Source organism: Capra hircus, chromosome 26, assembly GCF_001704415.2.
Source record: "Capra hircus breed San Clemente chromosome 26, ASM170441v1, whole genome shotgun sequence".
Classification (NCBI taxonomy): Eukaryota; Metazoa; Chordata; class Mammalia; order Artiodactyla; family Bovidae; genus Capra; species Capra hircus.
In genome coordinates, this window is record NC_030833.1 from 31,807,210 (window position 1) to 31,824,623 (window position 17,414).

A 17,414-nucleotide genomic window follows, 5' to 3' on the forward strand; every position below is an offset into this window, starting at 1 on the left:
CTACACCATTTTCATGAAATTTCATTTCATGAAATCACATGTTTGATGTGCTTTTGAGTTTGATATGTGTTTTTCTATTACACATGAAACAAACACAGAAAATCCTCATTATGTCAATACTTAATCAAACATTGAGTACCTTTCTGATAAAATAATTTAACTTTTGTGGCACAATTTAAAATATTAAAACCATCAAAGTAGACCTAGTTAGAGATTTTAATATTCAAATTATTTTTTGAGTAACTTATTTTGTTATCACTCTTGTAAGTTTTCTCTTGTTTAGTTAACTGGTGTAATTCTTCTGGATCTTTTTTAGTGGATTGGCATGTAACTTAAACATTTATCAATCATTATTTTCATTGATCTCACAAAATCCTGTGTCTTTTGCTCAGATTTGCAACTTGGCTTTCCTACAGCTTTGGAAATATACTAGGTTTACTGTATATTGGAGAAATTAAAAGCATCATTGATAGTATTTGTGAGGATATTAGTGAGGATGTTGCCAAGTGGAAGGAATGTTTAAGTCAATTCTCAGGTGAACAATGACTATTTTAGTGTTAGGATTACTTTTTTCCTATGTATTCTTAGGAACTAGGGCAGCCTTCTCAAACGTTTTATATCAGATACATTTGAAATATTCTCAAGTATCAGGGGACTCCTAGATGAAAAGTGTAATCACTTAGTTATAGATACTATAATCCAATAATAACTGCTGGTGCTCTTTTAAACAGAGTGGTGTTTTCCTGAAAAATCTGTTTAGTTTGGCTGACATTTTAGCCTATTCTTTTGTTGGTCCCCTCTCCTTGCATGTTTCAGTGGTATATATAGAAGATACTTCAGTTTTTCCCTTTGAAAATGTCCTCCTTGACTTTTTGGTACCTTACCCAAGTAAGATTAAAAGCATTATCAAAACTTTCTGTCATATAAATGCTATTGAGATATAGTATGTGATATATGGTTGCAAGCTTAGGATTTTTCCCTCCTATTTAAAATGGAAAATGATTTTTTATACAGCCTTTTTAGAAGAGGAAAAAAAAAAACCAAGTAGTTAACTTTGTTTCTTGAAATTAATCCCTTTTTTCCTTTTTATGAATTTGAAAATTTTTAAGGCAAATATAATATGTTTTTGTTAAGTAACTGGTTTAAGTCAAAATGGGATATAATATTTCTAAAGGTAGGTTTGTTAGGTTTATTTAAATAACATTTATGAACTTACATTAATGTTGTTTTCAATAGGAAAATAAATGAACAGTATTGAATAACAAAGTTACTAAAACTATATGTCAAAGCAATATGAGTAAGATTATAGTTTAAGACAACATTTTCTAAGAGACTTTGAAACAAACCATCTTCTTACTGAGTGGCAATGTCAGGATTATGTAGATAATTATAAGACCAATATAAACATGTGTTGGTTTCATGATCATTTTAATAGGCCTAAAAATGTACTTTAATTTTAATTGCTATTTGGAACTAAAAATAAATGATTAAATTTAATTTTTTTAAAGAATGATTATGTTTATTTCTTTAATGTGACACCTATGCCATTTGTTGTTGTTGCTTATTTACTTGATTCTGGGTTTAATGTGAGATAAGTTCCCATGGATTTTATTTTAAGCTAAAATGAGACAATTTCTGTCCTTTTTCTTGATGTTTCTTAAAAAATATTTTCTCATACATTGTTGTTGCTGTTGTTGTTCAGTCACTAAGTTGTGTTCAACTCTGCAACACCACGGACTGCACATGTCAGTTTCCTCTGTCCTCCACTATCTCCCAGAGTTTGCTCAAATTCATGTCTGTGAGAATTCTCATACATATATACAGAGGTAAAGATGGCAGCAAGCCCTGAAACCCACTTCAAAAACTGATAATCAGTTCAGTTCAGTCGCTCAGTCGTGTCTGACTCTTTGCAACCCCATGAATCGCAGCACGCCGGGCCTCCCTGTCCATCACCAACTCTCAGAGTTCACTCAAACTCACGTCCATCGAGTCCATGATGCCATCCAGCCATCTCATCCTCTGTTGTCCCCTTCTCCTCCTGCCCCTAATTCCTCCCAGGATCAGTCTTTTCCAATGAGTAAAGTCTTCGCATGAGGTGGCCAAAGTACTGGAGTTTCAGCTTTAGCATCATTCCTTCCAAGAACACCCAGGACTGATCTCCTTTAGGATTGACTGGTTGGACCTACTTGCAGTCCAGGGGACTCTCAAGAATCTTCTCCAACACCACAGTTCAAAAGCATCAATTCTTTGCCGCTCAGCTTTCTTCACAGTCCAACTCTCACATCCATACATGACCACTGGAAAACCATAGCCTTGACTAGACAGACCTTTGTTGGCAAAGTAATGTCTCTGCTTTTGGATATAACCAAATGATCATGGTCCTGCTTTATAAGACTAAAAAACCTATGTGTCCACGCTAAGTTGCTTCAGTTGTGTCTGACTCTTTGCGACCCACTGGACTGCAGCCCACCAGGCTCCTCTGTCCATGGGATTCTGCAGGAAAGAATACTGAAGTGGGTTGCCATGCCCGGGATTGAACCTGCACCTTTATGTGTCTTGCATTGGCAGGTGGGTTCTTTACCACTAGCGCCATGTGGGAAGCCCTAAAAACTCTATAGCAGCTGCTAATGGAGCACCGTGGTCACTGTGTCATCTTTTGCAGAACTCCCTAATGACATCTTATGGAGCCCCACATGGTGTTGCACAGAATTCCATTTGAGAAACTCTGCCCTAGGGACTTGGATAATATATACGAGGATAATGTGAACCCCTGTAATTAATTATTAACCTAAAATTTTTTTTCAGTCTGCATACCACTGAAAAGTGTGTCATCCATATTTAGTGAAACAATGTATAAAAGGGCAAGTAAAATCTGGATATGTTTAAAAGAGGGGGAAAAGGCATGACAAATGAGAATGATCAGAACAAAGGCCAGTAGGGCAGGGATTCTGTAATAAATAGAACTGGATAGCACCCACAAAGAACTTTTTGACGAAAGTAGAGGGGCCTGAAGTTGGGGAAAAATTATGGTTGAGTTGTAGAGGCCTTGAATTGAAGAAAACAAAGGTCTTAAAAATCCACTAAGATTTTGAAGAGTAAGTGAAACTTATGAAATTGATTGGGAGAAGATGAATCTGGCAGTGTGGGAAGAATCTAGAAGTAGACAGGCAAGTACATTCCTGTGATAATTCATGCAAGTGGAAATAATAGCCAGAACCAGAATGGTGGCAATAGATGTGAAGGAATGGGATGGGTATTGGACATATGGTGAGTAGCTTTCATGATATCTGGGGTCAATCTGACAATGAACATATTTGTATTTGTGGTTATGGTATTAATATTTCCATTTTCAGACATACTAAAAATATGAAATTGGGTGAATTTGGGGGAAGTGTTTCTAGGCTGAGCTGTTTTCTGAAACTCCCCAGCCAGTCATCTTTCCTGGCCTTGCCTCCTGACACTGTTCCTCTCATTTCATTTCATTAGAGAGTACAGATCCCACAGTGCCAGATTTTCAGATTTTTTGAGAAGGACTGTAAATCTAGCTAGTTTGTGATATCTTCCCATTTCTAAATGCTAGCAATTCAATTTTTTTAACAAATAAAATATACTATATCCTGTGTACTAGACTTGTGCCAATTTGTGACCTTTATCTGGAGTTGTGTACGCTGCTTTCAGAAATCACCTTGAAGTGAACCCTGAACCAAATGGTAATAGTCCCTTTTGGAAGACTCTGTATAATTCTTATTAGCAGGAAGCTCATAGAAACATTTTTTTTAGTAGTTAATATTTTTGTTTTGTTGGGATGTTGATTTGAAAGTTATAAGCCTTGAACCTGGACTGGTGATTCATTTCATATATGATATTATACTGGGACGACCCAGAGGGCTGGTATGGGGAGGGAGGAGGGAGGGGGTTTCAGGATGGGGAACATGTGTATACCTGTGGTGGATTCATGTTGAGGTATGGCAAAACCAATACAATATTGTAAAGTAATTAACCTCCAATTAAAATAAAAATAAATTAATAAAAACAAATTAAAAAAAAGAAAGTTACAAGCCTTTCTCTGCTTTTTCCCAGCCAGGTCTCTAGACAAACTTTATAACTTTGCTGATTGCTCTGGACTCCATCTGATATTTGCTCTAAATGCACTGCGTCGTAATCCCAATAACTCCTGGAACAGCTCTAGTGCTCTGAGTCTGTTGAAGTACAGTGCCAGCAAAAAGTACAACATTTCTTGGGAACTGGGTAATGGTAAGTAAGGATGTTATTTCCTCTGAATTGACAAGATAAAAGGTGAAAAATAAATTGGCTTGGGATATAGTCTCAGACCATATCTAGTACATCCCAGAAAACACTGGGGTTGTTTGACCACTGAATTGACCTTCCAAATAGTAAAAGACCAAACAGTTGGAGAGCAGATTTAGTGAATCCCACTATTTGCATCTACAGTTATCTCTAGTTGCCTTATTCCAAATATAGGGGAAATGCCATATGTGACAGAGAAGGCAATGGCACCCCACTCCAGTACTCTTGCCTGAAAAATCCCATGGATGGAGGAGCCTGGTGGGCTGCAGCCCATGAGGTTGCTAAGAGTTGGACACGACTGAGCGACTTCACTTTCACTTTTCACTTCCATGCATTGGAGAAGGAAATGGCAACCCACTCCAGTGTTCTTGCCTGGAGAATCCCAGGGACAGAGGAGCCTGATAGGAGGCTGTCTATGGGGTCACACAGAGTCGGACACGACTGAAGTGATTCAGCAGCCATATGTGACTTATAATTAACAAATTGATGTTAAATCAGATATAGCCTATCTGCACAGCCTAAGCTGCATTTTACAATGTGTCTCTCTGGAATACTGGTCCTGTAAGATGACCTTGTAATAATTCAAAAGAGTTTGGTGAAGTATATTCGGGAACTGATCTTCAGTATATGTACGTCTTGAAGGTTCACAATGCACATTAGCATATAACAGACTCTGTGAAGTCCTCCTGCAATGAAATCTGTGTAACGTTTTTAATCCAGCATTAAAAATTTTTTATTTCAAGATAGCATCTCTCTCTTTTTTTAAAATTTATTTATTTTGACCAAGCTGTGCAGCATGCAAAACCTTAATTCCCCTGACCAGGGATTGAACCAGTGTTCCCTGCATTGGGAACATGGAGTCTTAACCACTAGACTATCAGGAAAGTTTCAGCCCAGCATTTTATTTTATTATTTTTTTTTTATGTTTATTTTTTTTTAAATTTTTTTTTATTTTTTTTTTTAAATTTTAAAATCTTTAATTCTTCAGCCCAGCATTTTAAAAATTATTTCGAAAATAGGTTTTGGTTGGTTTCAGGGGAATGCATCCTGTGTAGTCACATAGGATCCCATGCTTAGAAGAGAATCATGCTTGATTTAATGCTCTTCTATTGCCATCTTATTTTTAAAATAAAGGGATCTACATTTTCATTTTGCGTGGGGCCCTGAAAATTATGTAGCCAGTCTTGTTTAATCATTGCAGTCTGTGTGTGTGTGTGTGTGTGTGTGTGTGTGTGAGAGACAGACCTATTATCATGTCATGGAACAATGTTCCATAGAACACACTTGGGAGAAATACTGCCTAAGTCACACTATTTTTCCTAGTGATATGAATGTATGATTTGTTATATATATGATATTCTGTAAATTCCATGACTGTCTAATATTATTGAGTCAACTAATATGGATTATAATTAAAATTATGGATAATTTAAATTGGAAAATATTCTGATTGCCTAATTAAAAGACATTTTGGTAAATCTTAGAACAAAACAATTGAGTCTAATAAACCAAGAATTCTTTTAAAATTACTGTTACAAATTGATATTAACATTTTGGTCCATGATCTTGAATATATATATATAGCTAACTCATATTTGTTTGGAGTACTGTGTGTGTACACATGCACATGTGTGTTTTTATGTACTCTAGAATTTGAAATTCTCATAAGGAAGCAGATGAGGATTTTTTCAGAACAAGTGTCTTTTTTTTCTTATCAGTAACCATTTATTGGAATGTAGCTCTCTCTTCCTTCCCTGGAGTCGGGGAAATTGGGAGAGTTAGCTGCCAAATGGAGACTTGAGCTGAACTGAAGCTAATTTGGATACAGGGAGCATAACTAGAGTAGCCTGAGATTTTTCATCTTCCCAACCAGTCTAGGCATCATACATTCTAGGACAAAAGCAAGTGTGGTGTGGTCAGGTTAGAATGAGGCAAAATTATTACACAGCAGACAAAGATATTTACTGATCCCTTCCCATCCTATCTTCTATTTCATGTCAGAATATCCTGACATTCTTTGGTTTTTCATGTTTTCTACTCATGACTACCATACCTTACCTTACCCTGTTCCTATGTTAGACTCTACCCAGCTTAGCTCTTTTCTCCAAACACAACAGAATACTGTTCAAACAATGCATTCTCCAAACAGGACATTAGAGCTCTCATGAGGGACAATGTTCAAAACGAGTGAGTGAAAGATAGTAAGGAGTGGTAGGGCCTCTAGTGAGCTACAGAATACATGCTCTGCCTAAACTATTTGTTTTCTTTCTAAATAAAATTTGTTTGTAAATGAATCTCAGCTGTATTGTAAAGTAATTATCCTCCAATTAAAATAAATAAAAAGAATCTCAGCTGGTTGTAGATAAGCACAAAACAATTAAAAGTTACTTACCAGTGACTGATGGGAGTAATTCTTCCAGGGTTTTTGGCATCTCTGAATTTGGGAGCTTATTAAACTAAGTAAATCTTTAAGTGATATAACTGAAGTGATTTGGTGGCAGGAGGTGGGTGGGGAGAGTATATGCATCTTTCTGTATATTTCTATCTGTTCCAAATAACTGAGAGTCTGCCTCTTTCCATCCTTCCCCCAAATTCCGTTGAACAGTTTGGAGATGGAGCTAATTGCATTTTTTAAATGTTCAGTCACCTTAGCCACACTTGATTCTCATCATCATCTCTTTGGTGTCTCTTCAAGGATGAACAAAAACAAAGAATCAGTTTTGAGAAGGAGAAAAGGCATGGTCATAGATAAGAAAATAGGGATATAGATAGGAATAGATAGAAAAATAACCAAGGCTATGAATTTAAAAATTCAATAAGGTAGAAAGTATCTGGTAAGGTTTCTTGTGAGAATTTCCATCAAGGTGGATATAGATAGTTTTTTGAGTTTCTAGTCAAGAAGACTGGAGTTGGCCTGTTTACCCCTTCTTCCTTTTATTTTAAAAGTTGCATTTCTATTTTTTGATGTGACAAATGAGTAGTCTGCCCAACTAAACATACCTTTTAGGGTTTGAAGATTTATTTTGTAGCTTTTACTAGTTCATTTTAAACTACTGATAGTTTTTCTTATGCTAGCATCATATCCCTAGAGATATCTAGTGTATTCTGTTCACAACTATTCTATGTTGTATATTCAGGTCCTTGCCCCTCAAAAATTATTTGGTCATCTTTCTGGCCTGGATTTGTCTCTCCAATCTTTTATCCATTTTCTTCTCTGTAACTTTATCTTTTTGGACAGATGTAACAGTTTAACTATTATATCCACATTTAGGGAGAGACAATAGAACTGGTCAGTTCTCTTATCACTCAACCTCCCATATACCTACATCCTGTTAATAAGTACTTTACAGTAAATCTGGCATTGAGAAAACTGAAGTAGATATTTCTTTGGTTGTTTCTCCTAGAGTAGCTAAACTTCAAGTGACTTACTTTTTTTCTTCTTTAAAATTGGTGAATAGTGTGGGCTACAGACCATGAAAACAAAAATACACTCAATTTTAAGAGGTGAAAATTTAGTAAGCTTAGGATGTCAAAGTCTATGAAAGAATGACTTCCTTGATACAAGATTTTTAACAACTATGTTTTGTAGATATGAAATGTTTCCTTGCATGTCGTGTCTGACTGTTTGCAACCCCTTGAACTATAGCCTGCCAGGCTCCTCTTTCCATGGAATTTTCCAGCCAAAGATGCTGGAGTGGGTTGCCATTTCCTACTTCAAGTCACCACTTTACCTGCTTACTTTTTTCATTTCCCTCTCTCTGCCTGCTTCTCACCTTCATCAACTATCTTCTCCATTCTTTTTCCACATACTCCCATCTACATATATACTCTCAATAAGTTCATAGACCTATACAACTATTTCCACAGTCCAATTTTAGAACATTTCCATAACTCCAAAAAGATCCCTCATGCTGGTTTTCAGCCAGTCTCTGTAACCATTCCCAGTCCCAGGAGACATTAATCTGCTTTTTGTCTTTTGTGGACATTTCATGTAACTGGAATCATACAGTATGTAGACTTTTGCATCTGTAGACTTCTTTCACTTAGCATGTTTTTGAGGTGTATCCATGTTGTAGCATGTAAAAGTAGTTCATTCCTTTTAATTGCTGAATGCTCTTCCTATGCATGAATATACACATATATTCATACTTATATACATGTATATATATATCACATTTTGTTTTTCCATTCACCAAACTACAGGTATTTAGATTGTTTCTGTTTTTTGATTATGATCAGTAATGGTGCTGAAATATTCATTTACAAGTCTGTGTGTGGTTTTATACTTTCATTTCTTGTAAGATGATATCTCAGAGGGGAATGGAGTTGCTAGTTTGTATGGTAAATTTATGTTGATTTTTGAACAAATTAACCACACTACTTTCCAAAGTAGCTGTACCATTTTGCATTTTCCTCAGTAATGCATGAGGATTACAGTTTTTCTACATCTTTGCAAACACTTTTTATTGTCTATCTGATTAGAGCCGTTTTAGTGGGTTTGAAGTAGTATATTAATACGACTTTAATTAGCACTTTTCTAATGACAAGTGATATTGAGCATCTTTTCACATGCTTATCAACCATTTTTACATTTTCTTAGGTGAAATGTCTACTCAAATCTTTTGTCTTTTAAATTAGGTCATCATATTATTTAGTTGTAAGAGTTTTAAATATATTCTGAATGAAAGATCTTTATCACACATATGATTTGCAAGTATTTGCTCCCAATCTGTAGCTTATTTTATCATTTTCTTTATGGCATCTTTTGAAATTCAGATGTTCTGAATTTTGATAAAGTTCAGCTTATCAATTTTTTGGATATGTTTGCTTTTGATATTATATCTTTGCCTAATGCAAAATCACAAAGATTTTTTAACCCAAGGTCACAAAGAGTTTTTTTTCTATTTTTTCTTTTAATAGATTTGTAGTTTTTGCTTTTGCTTTTGGGAATAAGATACAAGTAGGAGTTAAGTTTTGAGTATGATGTGAAATAAGAATCTAAATTCATCTTTATGGCTATTAAATTGCCTCAGCATTGTTTATTTAAAAGATTTTCCTTTCCTTATTGAATTCTCTTGACATTTTTGTCAGAAATCATTTGACCATAAATAGGCTTATTTCTGGGCTCAGTTCTCTTCCACTGATCTGTACGTCTGTTCTTGGACCACATTGTCTTTTTTTGATATATGTATTTATTACAAAATGATCACCATGATAAGTTCAGCTGACATCCATCACCTCACATAGTTACAAATACTTTTATCTTGTGATAAGAACTTTTAGGATCTATTCTCTTATCAAGTTTCAAATATATAATACAGTATCATAACTATAATCACCAGGATGGATATTATATCCACATGACTTATTTATTTTATAAAGTAAGTTTGTACCTTTTGATCATCCTCACCCATTTTGCCACCCTCGCACCTGCCTCTCTGGTATAATAATCATGTGCTTAGTCACTCAGTCATGCCCAACTCTACGACCCCATGGACTATAGCCCGCCCGCCTCCTCTGTCCATGGGATTCTTCGGGCAAGAATACTGGAGTGGGTCACCACTTCCTACATGTGTGACTTCTTTATGATTTCCTGTATACAAGATATATTGTGAAAATAAAGACGGTTTTGCTTCTTCCTTTCTAATTTAGATGGCTTTTATTTCTTTTTCTTGCCTAACTGCACTGACTATAATCTCTAATACAAATGTTGGATATAAGTGATAAGAGCACACATCCATGTCTTGTTCCTAATCTTAGGGGGGAAGCGTTCAGTATTTGAATTAAGTATGATGTTTTACCATTAAGCATTCAGTATTTTACCCGTAAGTACGTAGATTTTTCTTAGATGCTGTTAAGCATCTCCCTTCTATTGAGGAATTTCCCTTCTATTCATAGTTTGTTGAGAGTATTTATCAAAAATGGCTGTTAGATATTGTAAAATAGCTTTTTGTTTTGTTTCTTCGTTTGCATCTGTTGAAATGATAATGTGGTTTTGGTCTTTTATTCTGTTAATACAGTATTTTACATTAGTTGGGTTTTGCTATTAAATCAACTTTGCATTCTTGGTATAAATCTCACTTGGTCATGGTACTATAATACTTTTTATACATTGCTGGTTTCAGTTTGTAGATATTTTGTTGCATATTTTTGAATCTGTATTTATGAGAGATACTCATCCATAGTTTTCTTATGATGCTTTTGGCTTTGGTATCAGGGGAATATTGGCCTCATAAAGTAAGTTGGGAATTGATCTTTCTTTCTCAATTTTCTGAAAAAGTTTGTGAAGAATTGTGCATTATTTCTTCCTTAAATACATTATAGAATTCACCAATTAATCCATCTGAGTCTGGGCTTCCTTTGTGGAAATAATTTTAATGACTGATTAAATGTTTTCACGCCCAAGGTAAGAGAAACCCAAGTAAGATGGTAAGTGTTGCAAGAGGGCATCAGAGGGCAGACATACTGAAACCATACTCACAGAAAACTAGTCAATCTAATCACCCTAGGACCACAGCCTTGTCTAACTCAATGAAACCAAGCCATGCCTGCAGGGCAACCCAAGACGGGTGGGTCATGGTGGAGAGGTCTGACAGAATGCGGTCCAGTGGAGAAGGGAATGGCAAGCCACTTCAGTATTCTTGCCTTGAGAACCCCATGAACAGTATGAAAAGGCAAAATGATAGGATACCAGAAGAGGAACTCCCCAGGTCATTAGGTGCCCAATATGCTCCTGGAGATCAGTGGAGAAATAACTCCAGAAAGTGAAGGGATGGAGCCAAAGCAAAAACAATACCCAGTCTGAAGCTCCAGTACTTTCGCCACCTCATGCGAAGAGTTGACTCATTGGAAGACTCTGATGCTGGGAGGGATTGGGGGCAGGAGGAGAAGGGGATGACCAAGGATGAGATGGCTGGATGGCATCACGGACTTGATGGACGTGAGTCTGAGTGAACTCCAGGATATGGTGATGGACAGGGAGGCCTGGCGTGCTGCGACTCATGGGGTCACAAAGAGTCAGACATGACTGAGTGATTGAACTGAACTGAAACGTTTTTTGGGGTTATAGACCTATTCAGATTTTTTTTTTTAATTTGGGTTTCGTAGTTTGTGTCTTTTCTTTTTATTTTTAGTTTGTGTCTTTTCTAAAAAAAATTTTTCATTTCGTCTAGGCTGTGTAAATTATTGGTACAAAGTTGTTCATTTCTTGGTGGTGATGTTCACTTGCTGACTTGTGTCCAACACTTAGCGACCCCATGGACTGCAGCACACTAGGCTTCTCTGTCCTTCGCTATTTCTCTGAATTTGCTCAGATTCATGTCCACTGAGTCGGTGACGCTGTCTAACCATCTCATCCTCCGCTACCCCCTTCTCCTTTTGCCTTCAATCTATCCCAGCATCGGGGTCTTTTCCAATGAATCAACTCTTCATATCAGGTGGCCAAAGTATTGGAGCTTCAGCTTCAGCATCTGTCCTTCCAGTGAATATTCAGGGTTGATTTCCTTTAGAATAGACTGGTTTGGTCTCCTTGCAGTTCAAGGGACCCTCAAGAGTCTTCTCTAGCACCGCAGTTTAAAAGCATCAATTCTTCAGCACTCAGCCTTACATTCCTACAGCTTCTTAAAATTCTTACAGCTACCCATTCCAGGATTCTGGCCTGGAGAATTCCATTGACTGTATAGTCCATGGGGTCACAAAGAGTCAGACATGACTGAGTGACTTTCACTTTCACTTTTCACAGCCTTCTTTATGGTTGAACTCTCACATCCATCCATGACTACTGGAAAAACTATAGCTTTGATTATATAGACTTTGTTGACAAAGTGTTGTCTCTGCTTTTTAATATGCTGTCTTGTTTTCTCATAGCTTTCCTTCCAAGGAGCAAGTGTCAGTAGTCCCTTATCCTTGCAATTAATATGAGGTCCTTAATAGTATTTCCTCTTTCATTCCTAACTTTGGTCATCTGTTTCTTCTCTCTTTATTTTTTGGTCAGTCTAGCCAAAGGTTGTATCAATTTTGTTGATCTTTTTAAAGAACCAACTTTTACTTCAATGGATTTTTCTCCTTTATTATATCATTGATTTCTACTCTAATTTTTATTATTTTCTTTCTTCTTGCTTTGATTTTACTTCCCTCTTCTTTTTCTCTTTTTTTAAAGAGAAAAACTTAGATTATTGACTTGAGATCTTTCTTATTTTCTAATATAGGAATCTGTAAGGCTGTTAGCACTAGTCTAACATATACGTAGCAGCAGAGCTTTTTTCCCCACAAGGTCTGTCTTCTTAGCTTACAGCTGGCCACCTTCTCACTGTGTCCTCGCATGGTCTTCCTTCTGTGTGTATATCCCTAATGTTAACTTTTTAAAAAACTTTTTAAAAGAATGGTTTTAGGTTCACAGCAAAACTGAGAAGGTACAGAGATTTCCCATATCTTCCTTGCCCCCACACTTGGGTAGCCTCCCCCACTATCAATATCCCTCACCAGCCATTTCCTTCTCCTTGTTACAGTTGATGAACCTATATTATACATCATAATCACCCAAAATCCATAGTTTACATTATGGTTCACTTTTGATGAGTACATAGTATGGGTCTGAGATGTGTAATGACATGTATCCATCATTATAGTATCATGTAGAGTATTTACTGCCCTAAAAATCCTCTGTGTTCTACCTATTTATCCCTCCCACCTCTCCCCAGTCCCTGGCAACCACTGATCCTTTTACAATCTGTATAGTTTTTCCTTTTCCAGAATATCATACAGTTGGAATCATACAGTATTACAGCCTTTTAAGACTGGCTTCTTTCACTTAATGCCAGCTTCCCTGGTGGCTCAGACAGTAAAGAGTCTGCCTGCAATGCAGGAGACCCAGGTTCAATCCCTGAGTCAAGAAGATCCCTTGGAGAAGGAAATGGCAACCCATTCCAGTAGTCTTGCCTGGAAAATCCCAAGGATGGAGGAGCCTGGTGGGCTACAGTCCATGGGGTTGCAAAGAATTGGACACTACTAAGCTACTAACACTTTATTTAACTTAATGATATACATTTAAGGTTCCTCCATGGAACCTTTACATGGCTTGATGGCTCATTTCTTTTCAGTGCTGAATAATATTCCATTGTGTGAATGTACTACAGCTTATTTATCCATTCATCTACTGAAGAACATCTTGCTTGCCTCCAACTTTTGGCACTTGTGAATTCAGATGCCATAAATCCATGTGCAGACAAAGTGAGGACATAAATTTTCATCTCCTCTGTGTAAAAACAAGGCACATGATTGCTGGATTATATGCTCAGAGTATGTTTTGTTTGTCAGAAACCACCAAACTTCCAGAGTAACCATATCATTTTGCATTCCCATCAGCAATAAATGAGAGTTCTGTTCCTCCAATTCCTCCATATTCTAGCTAGTATTTGCTGGTGTTAGTGTTACAGAATTTGGCCATTCTTATTAGGTATATAGTGGAACTTCATTGTTTTAATTTGCACTTCCCTGATGACATATAAAGTAGAACATCTTTTTTCATATACTTGTTTGCGATCTGTATGTCTGTTTTGGTGAGTATCTGTTAAGCCCTTTAGCATATTTTTAAATCAGGTTGTTTGTTTTCTTAGTAAGTTTTAAGCTCTTTCTATATTTTTAATAAGTCATTTATTAGATATGTCTTTTGTAAGTATTTTCTCCCAGTCTTTAGCTAGTCTTCTATTCTCTCAACATTGCCTTTTGCAGAGCAAAAGTTTTTAATTTTAATGAAGTTCAGTTTCTTAATTGTTGCTTTCATGGATTGTGCCTTTGGTGTCAGCCTATACATTTTTATATATTATATTTTCATTTTCATTTCATTAAAATATTTTCTAATTCTTCTTGTGATTTCCTCTTTGACTCATGGTTATTTGTCTGATTTCCAAATATTTATAGATTCTCAAATTTCTTTCCATTGTTGAATTCCAGTTTAATTCTATTATGGTCAGGGCACACATATATTAACATACACTGGTGTTTTTTATTTCTCTGTGTGCTTTTGGATCACTATCTGCTGTCATTTTCTTTCAACCTAAAAGATATCCTTTCTTATTTCTTGTAAGACAGATTTTCTCACAACAAGTTCTGTCCTTTGTTTTTCTGGGAAGATCTACATTTTGCTTTCAGCTTTGAAGCATAGATTGCTGCATACAGAATTGTTGACTAATGTTTTTCCCAGAATTTTGGATGTATCATCTCACTGTCTTCTGGCCTTATTTCTGATAAAAATTCAACTACTAATTCCATTGTGTTCTAAATGTGAAGAGTTGTTTCAGTTCCAAGATTTCCATTTGATAATTTTTTGTAATTTCTATCTTTACTTATTTGTAATATCTCTATATTTATATTTAATCAGTAAAATCATACTTTCCCTTACATTTTTATTCTTGCCTTAGTTCTTTAAGCATATTTATAATAACAGTTTTGAAGTCCTTTTCTGCTAAGTCCTACATCTGAGTTCCCTAAGAGATAGTTTCGTTTTTCTTTTTTGCTTGCTTATGGGTCATACTTTCCTATCTTTTTGCATGCTGTCATTTTTTGTGGTTGAAAACTATACATTTTAGATAATATGTTGGAGCAACTCTGGATTCCAGATCCTCCTTTCCAGAGGTTTTTTTGTTGTTTCTTTTCTGTTTGTTTAGTCACTTCCTGGACTAGTTCCATAGAGTTCGTCTCCCTTGCATCATGTAGCTACTAATATCTATTCATTTTTTTCTTTTAATTTTTCAATTCTTTTCTTTAATTGCAAAAGCCAGCTTCCCAAGCATTGCCTCTGAGTCGGCATAGCTTAATGGTGAGATGATGAATGATCAGAGGTTATGCTTACCTTGAAAAATGTTAAAGCTTTCATCTTTACCATTAGATCTGTGTATAGGTTTGTGAACACATTTAGGCATTTTGCAAGTCTGTCTGGCTTTTAATCTCTGACATGCCTTTTCACATGTCCTTTATGAGTATATTATGTTTCACATTTATCTGGAAATGTGTGGATAGCTAGTGCCCTCTCCAGTCCCTCCTGAGAACAACTTTCCAGACTATGAGGGGTATTTGTGGGCTTACCAAAATCCTCAGTGATTTCGCTGCTCCCCAAATCTCCCTGTTACATCTCTTGTGAGTCTGCTGATCTATCTCTTGCCCCTACCAGTGTCAAAACCTCAAGTCAGCCAAAATGTTGGCCTTCTCTGGGCTATGTCCTTCATTGCAAATCACGTTAGCTCTTCCAGCAGTGGAGCTGCTGGATTTCAGGACTTTCCTTGTCTCTTTAGGACCACCAGGTTAATAGGAGCTGGGCAAGAGGATTACACTCAGCCACTTTGTTATCACTGAACATTAAGTTTGTTCTGTCTTTTTGACACAAGGATCATCTTTATGAAGCTTTCCCTTCTTACCATTTGTATGAGTTTTCTAGGCCTGTCATGACAAGCTTAGTGGTATGAAACAAGAGATATTTGTTCTATCACAGTTTAGGAAGTCTGAGATCAAAGCATTGCCAGGGTCAATTCCTTCTGGAGACTTTTAAGGGAGAATCTATTCAGAATCTTCCAGTAGATTCTCCACTGAATCTCCACTGAATAGATTTGGAGAATCTATTAGAAGCTCTCTCTAGCTTCTAATAGCTACCAGCAAACCTTGGAATAGCAGTATCCCTTGAATTTTTGCCTCCATTGACACATGGGCTTCCTCCCTGTGTGTCTGTGTACCTGAATCTTCCTCTCCTTTCTCTATAAAGACACCAGTCTTTGGATTTAGGGCACATCCTAATCCCGTATGACCTCATCTTGAGTAATTACTTCAAAGACCTTATTTCCAAATAAGATTACATTCTAAAGTTTTAGATTGACATTAATTTGGGGGGATACTGTTCAATTCAATATGCCATTTATTATAAACTATCATTTGAAAATCAGTATGGTCTCTCTGTTGTGGATTAGATGACCATTTGTGAAGATTAGTTTGAAAATAAATAGAATGATAAAATGGCACTTGATTTTTTTGTTGGGATAGTTTCTCAAGTTAAGCTAGCTTGCACCCTCCTTTGTTTATTTTGTTCACATTGTTAAGAAAAAAGGGAGAGAGACCTGTGGCTTGGAAAAGGTTGGCAGAACCTCACTCTTCCCAACTCTGACTTGCATGTCTGCTTTTAATCTAGAACCAAATAACTATCGGACCATGCATGGCCGGGCAGTAAATGGCAGCCAGTTGGGAAAGGATTACATCCAGCTGAAGAGCCTGTTGCAACCCATCCGGATTTACTCCAGAGCCAGCTTGTATGGCCCTAATATTGGGCGGCCCAGGAAAAACGTCATCGCCCTTCTAGATGGGTAGGTCAGATTATTTAGCAGTTTTTAAAACACTGTTCATTACATGTAATGAGTTAATGTATTTGTACTCTCCCTCATTATTTCTGGTCTTAAGAAGGACAGAGAGACTCTTTCAAAGTGAAAACTCCCACCATAAACCAAGGATTCTCTACAAACAGTGCAAGAACTTATCTCTCCAGGCTTTTCACAGTCAGCAGAAGTGGGTGGGATTGGGAGGAATATCACAAACTCCAAAACAGGTTGGAAAGGATGTGTTGTTTTAAAAAGCACATTTAATATTATAGCATTGCATAATGTAACAATATTTTTTTAAAGGCAAAATATTATCTACTATACTCTTGGGAACTCTTATAGAAAGTAAAACTTGACAAAATCCTGGACAGTTGAACTAGGTTAAAAAGTTGAGAAACACTACAAACATCTGTACATTAAAACATAGCTTAACAAATTTGTTAGGTATTCTAGAGAATTACTATCATATGATTTATTTAATTTTGACTGAATCAAACAATCATTTATTAAGCATTGGTTGTGGATGGTCGCTATGTTAAATGCTGTCTTCCCCAGTGCTGCTGGTGAGCCAGGCTCAGATAAAATAAGTGGAACAAATATTCATTCATGTTGAGTCTAATTATGCAGGGTTGGAGGGAATGTCAGAGGGAATAGCATGAGGAAGACTGAAGTTAGATGTTGAATCCAAGACCCAAAGTGGAGATGTGACTGTACCTGGAAGGGTGGGAACAAGGAAGCTGGGAGAGGCAG

The 17,414-nt window shown here is 36.4% G+C and overlaps 1 protein-coding gene across 1 annotated transcript in view; it reads left to right on the top strand.

The window, feature by feature from the left end:
* Nucleotides 1-17,414, top strand: part of HPSE2 (heparanase 2 (inactive)) — a 697,385-nt gene that overhangs the window by 422,667 nt on the left and 257,304 nt on the right. The window contains exons 4-5 of the mRNA XM_005698313.2: nucleotides 4,081-4,254; nucleotides 16,481-16,652. Coding sequence (XP_005698370.2) covers nucleotides 4,081-4,254; nucleotides 16,481-16,652 — 346 coding nt within the window. The remainder of the gene's footprint in view (nucleotides 1-4,080; nucleotides 4,255-16,480; nucleotides 16,653-17,414) is intronic.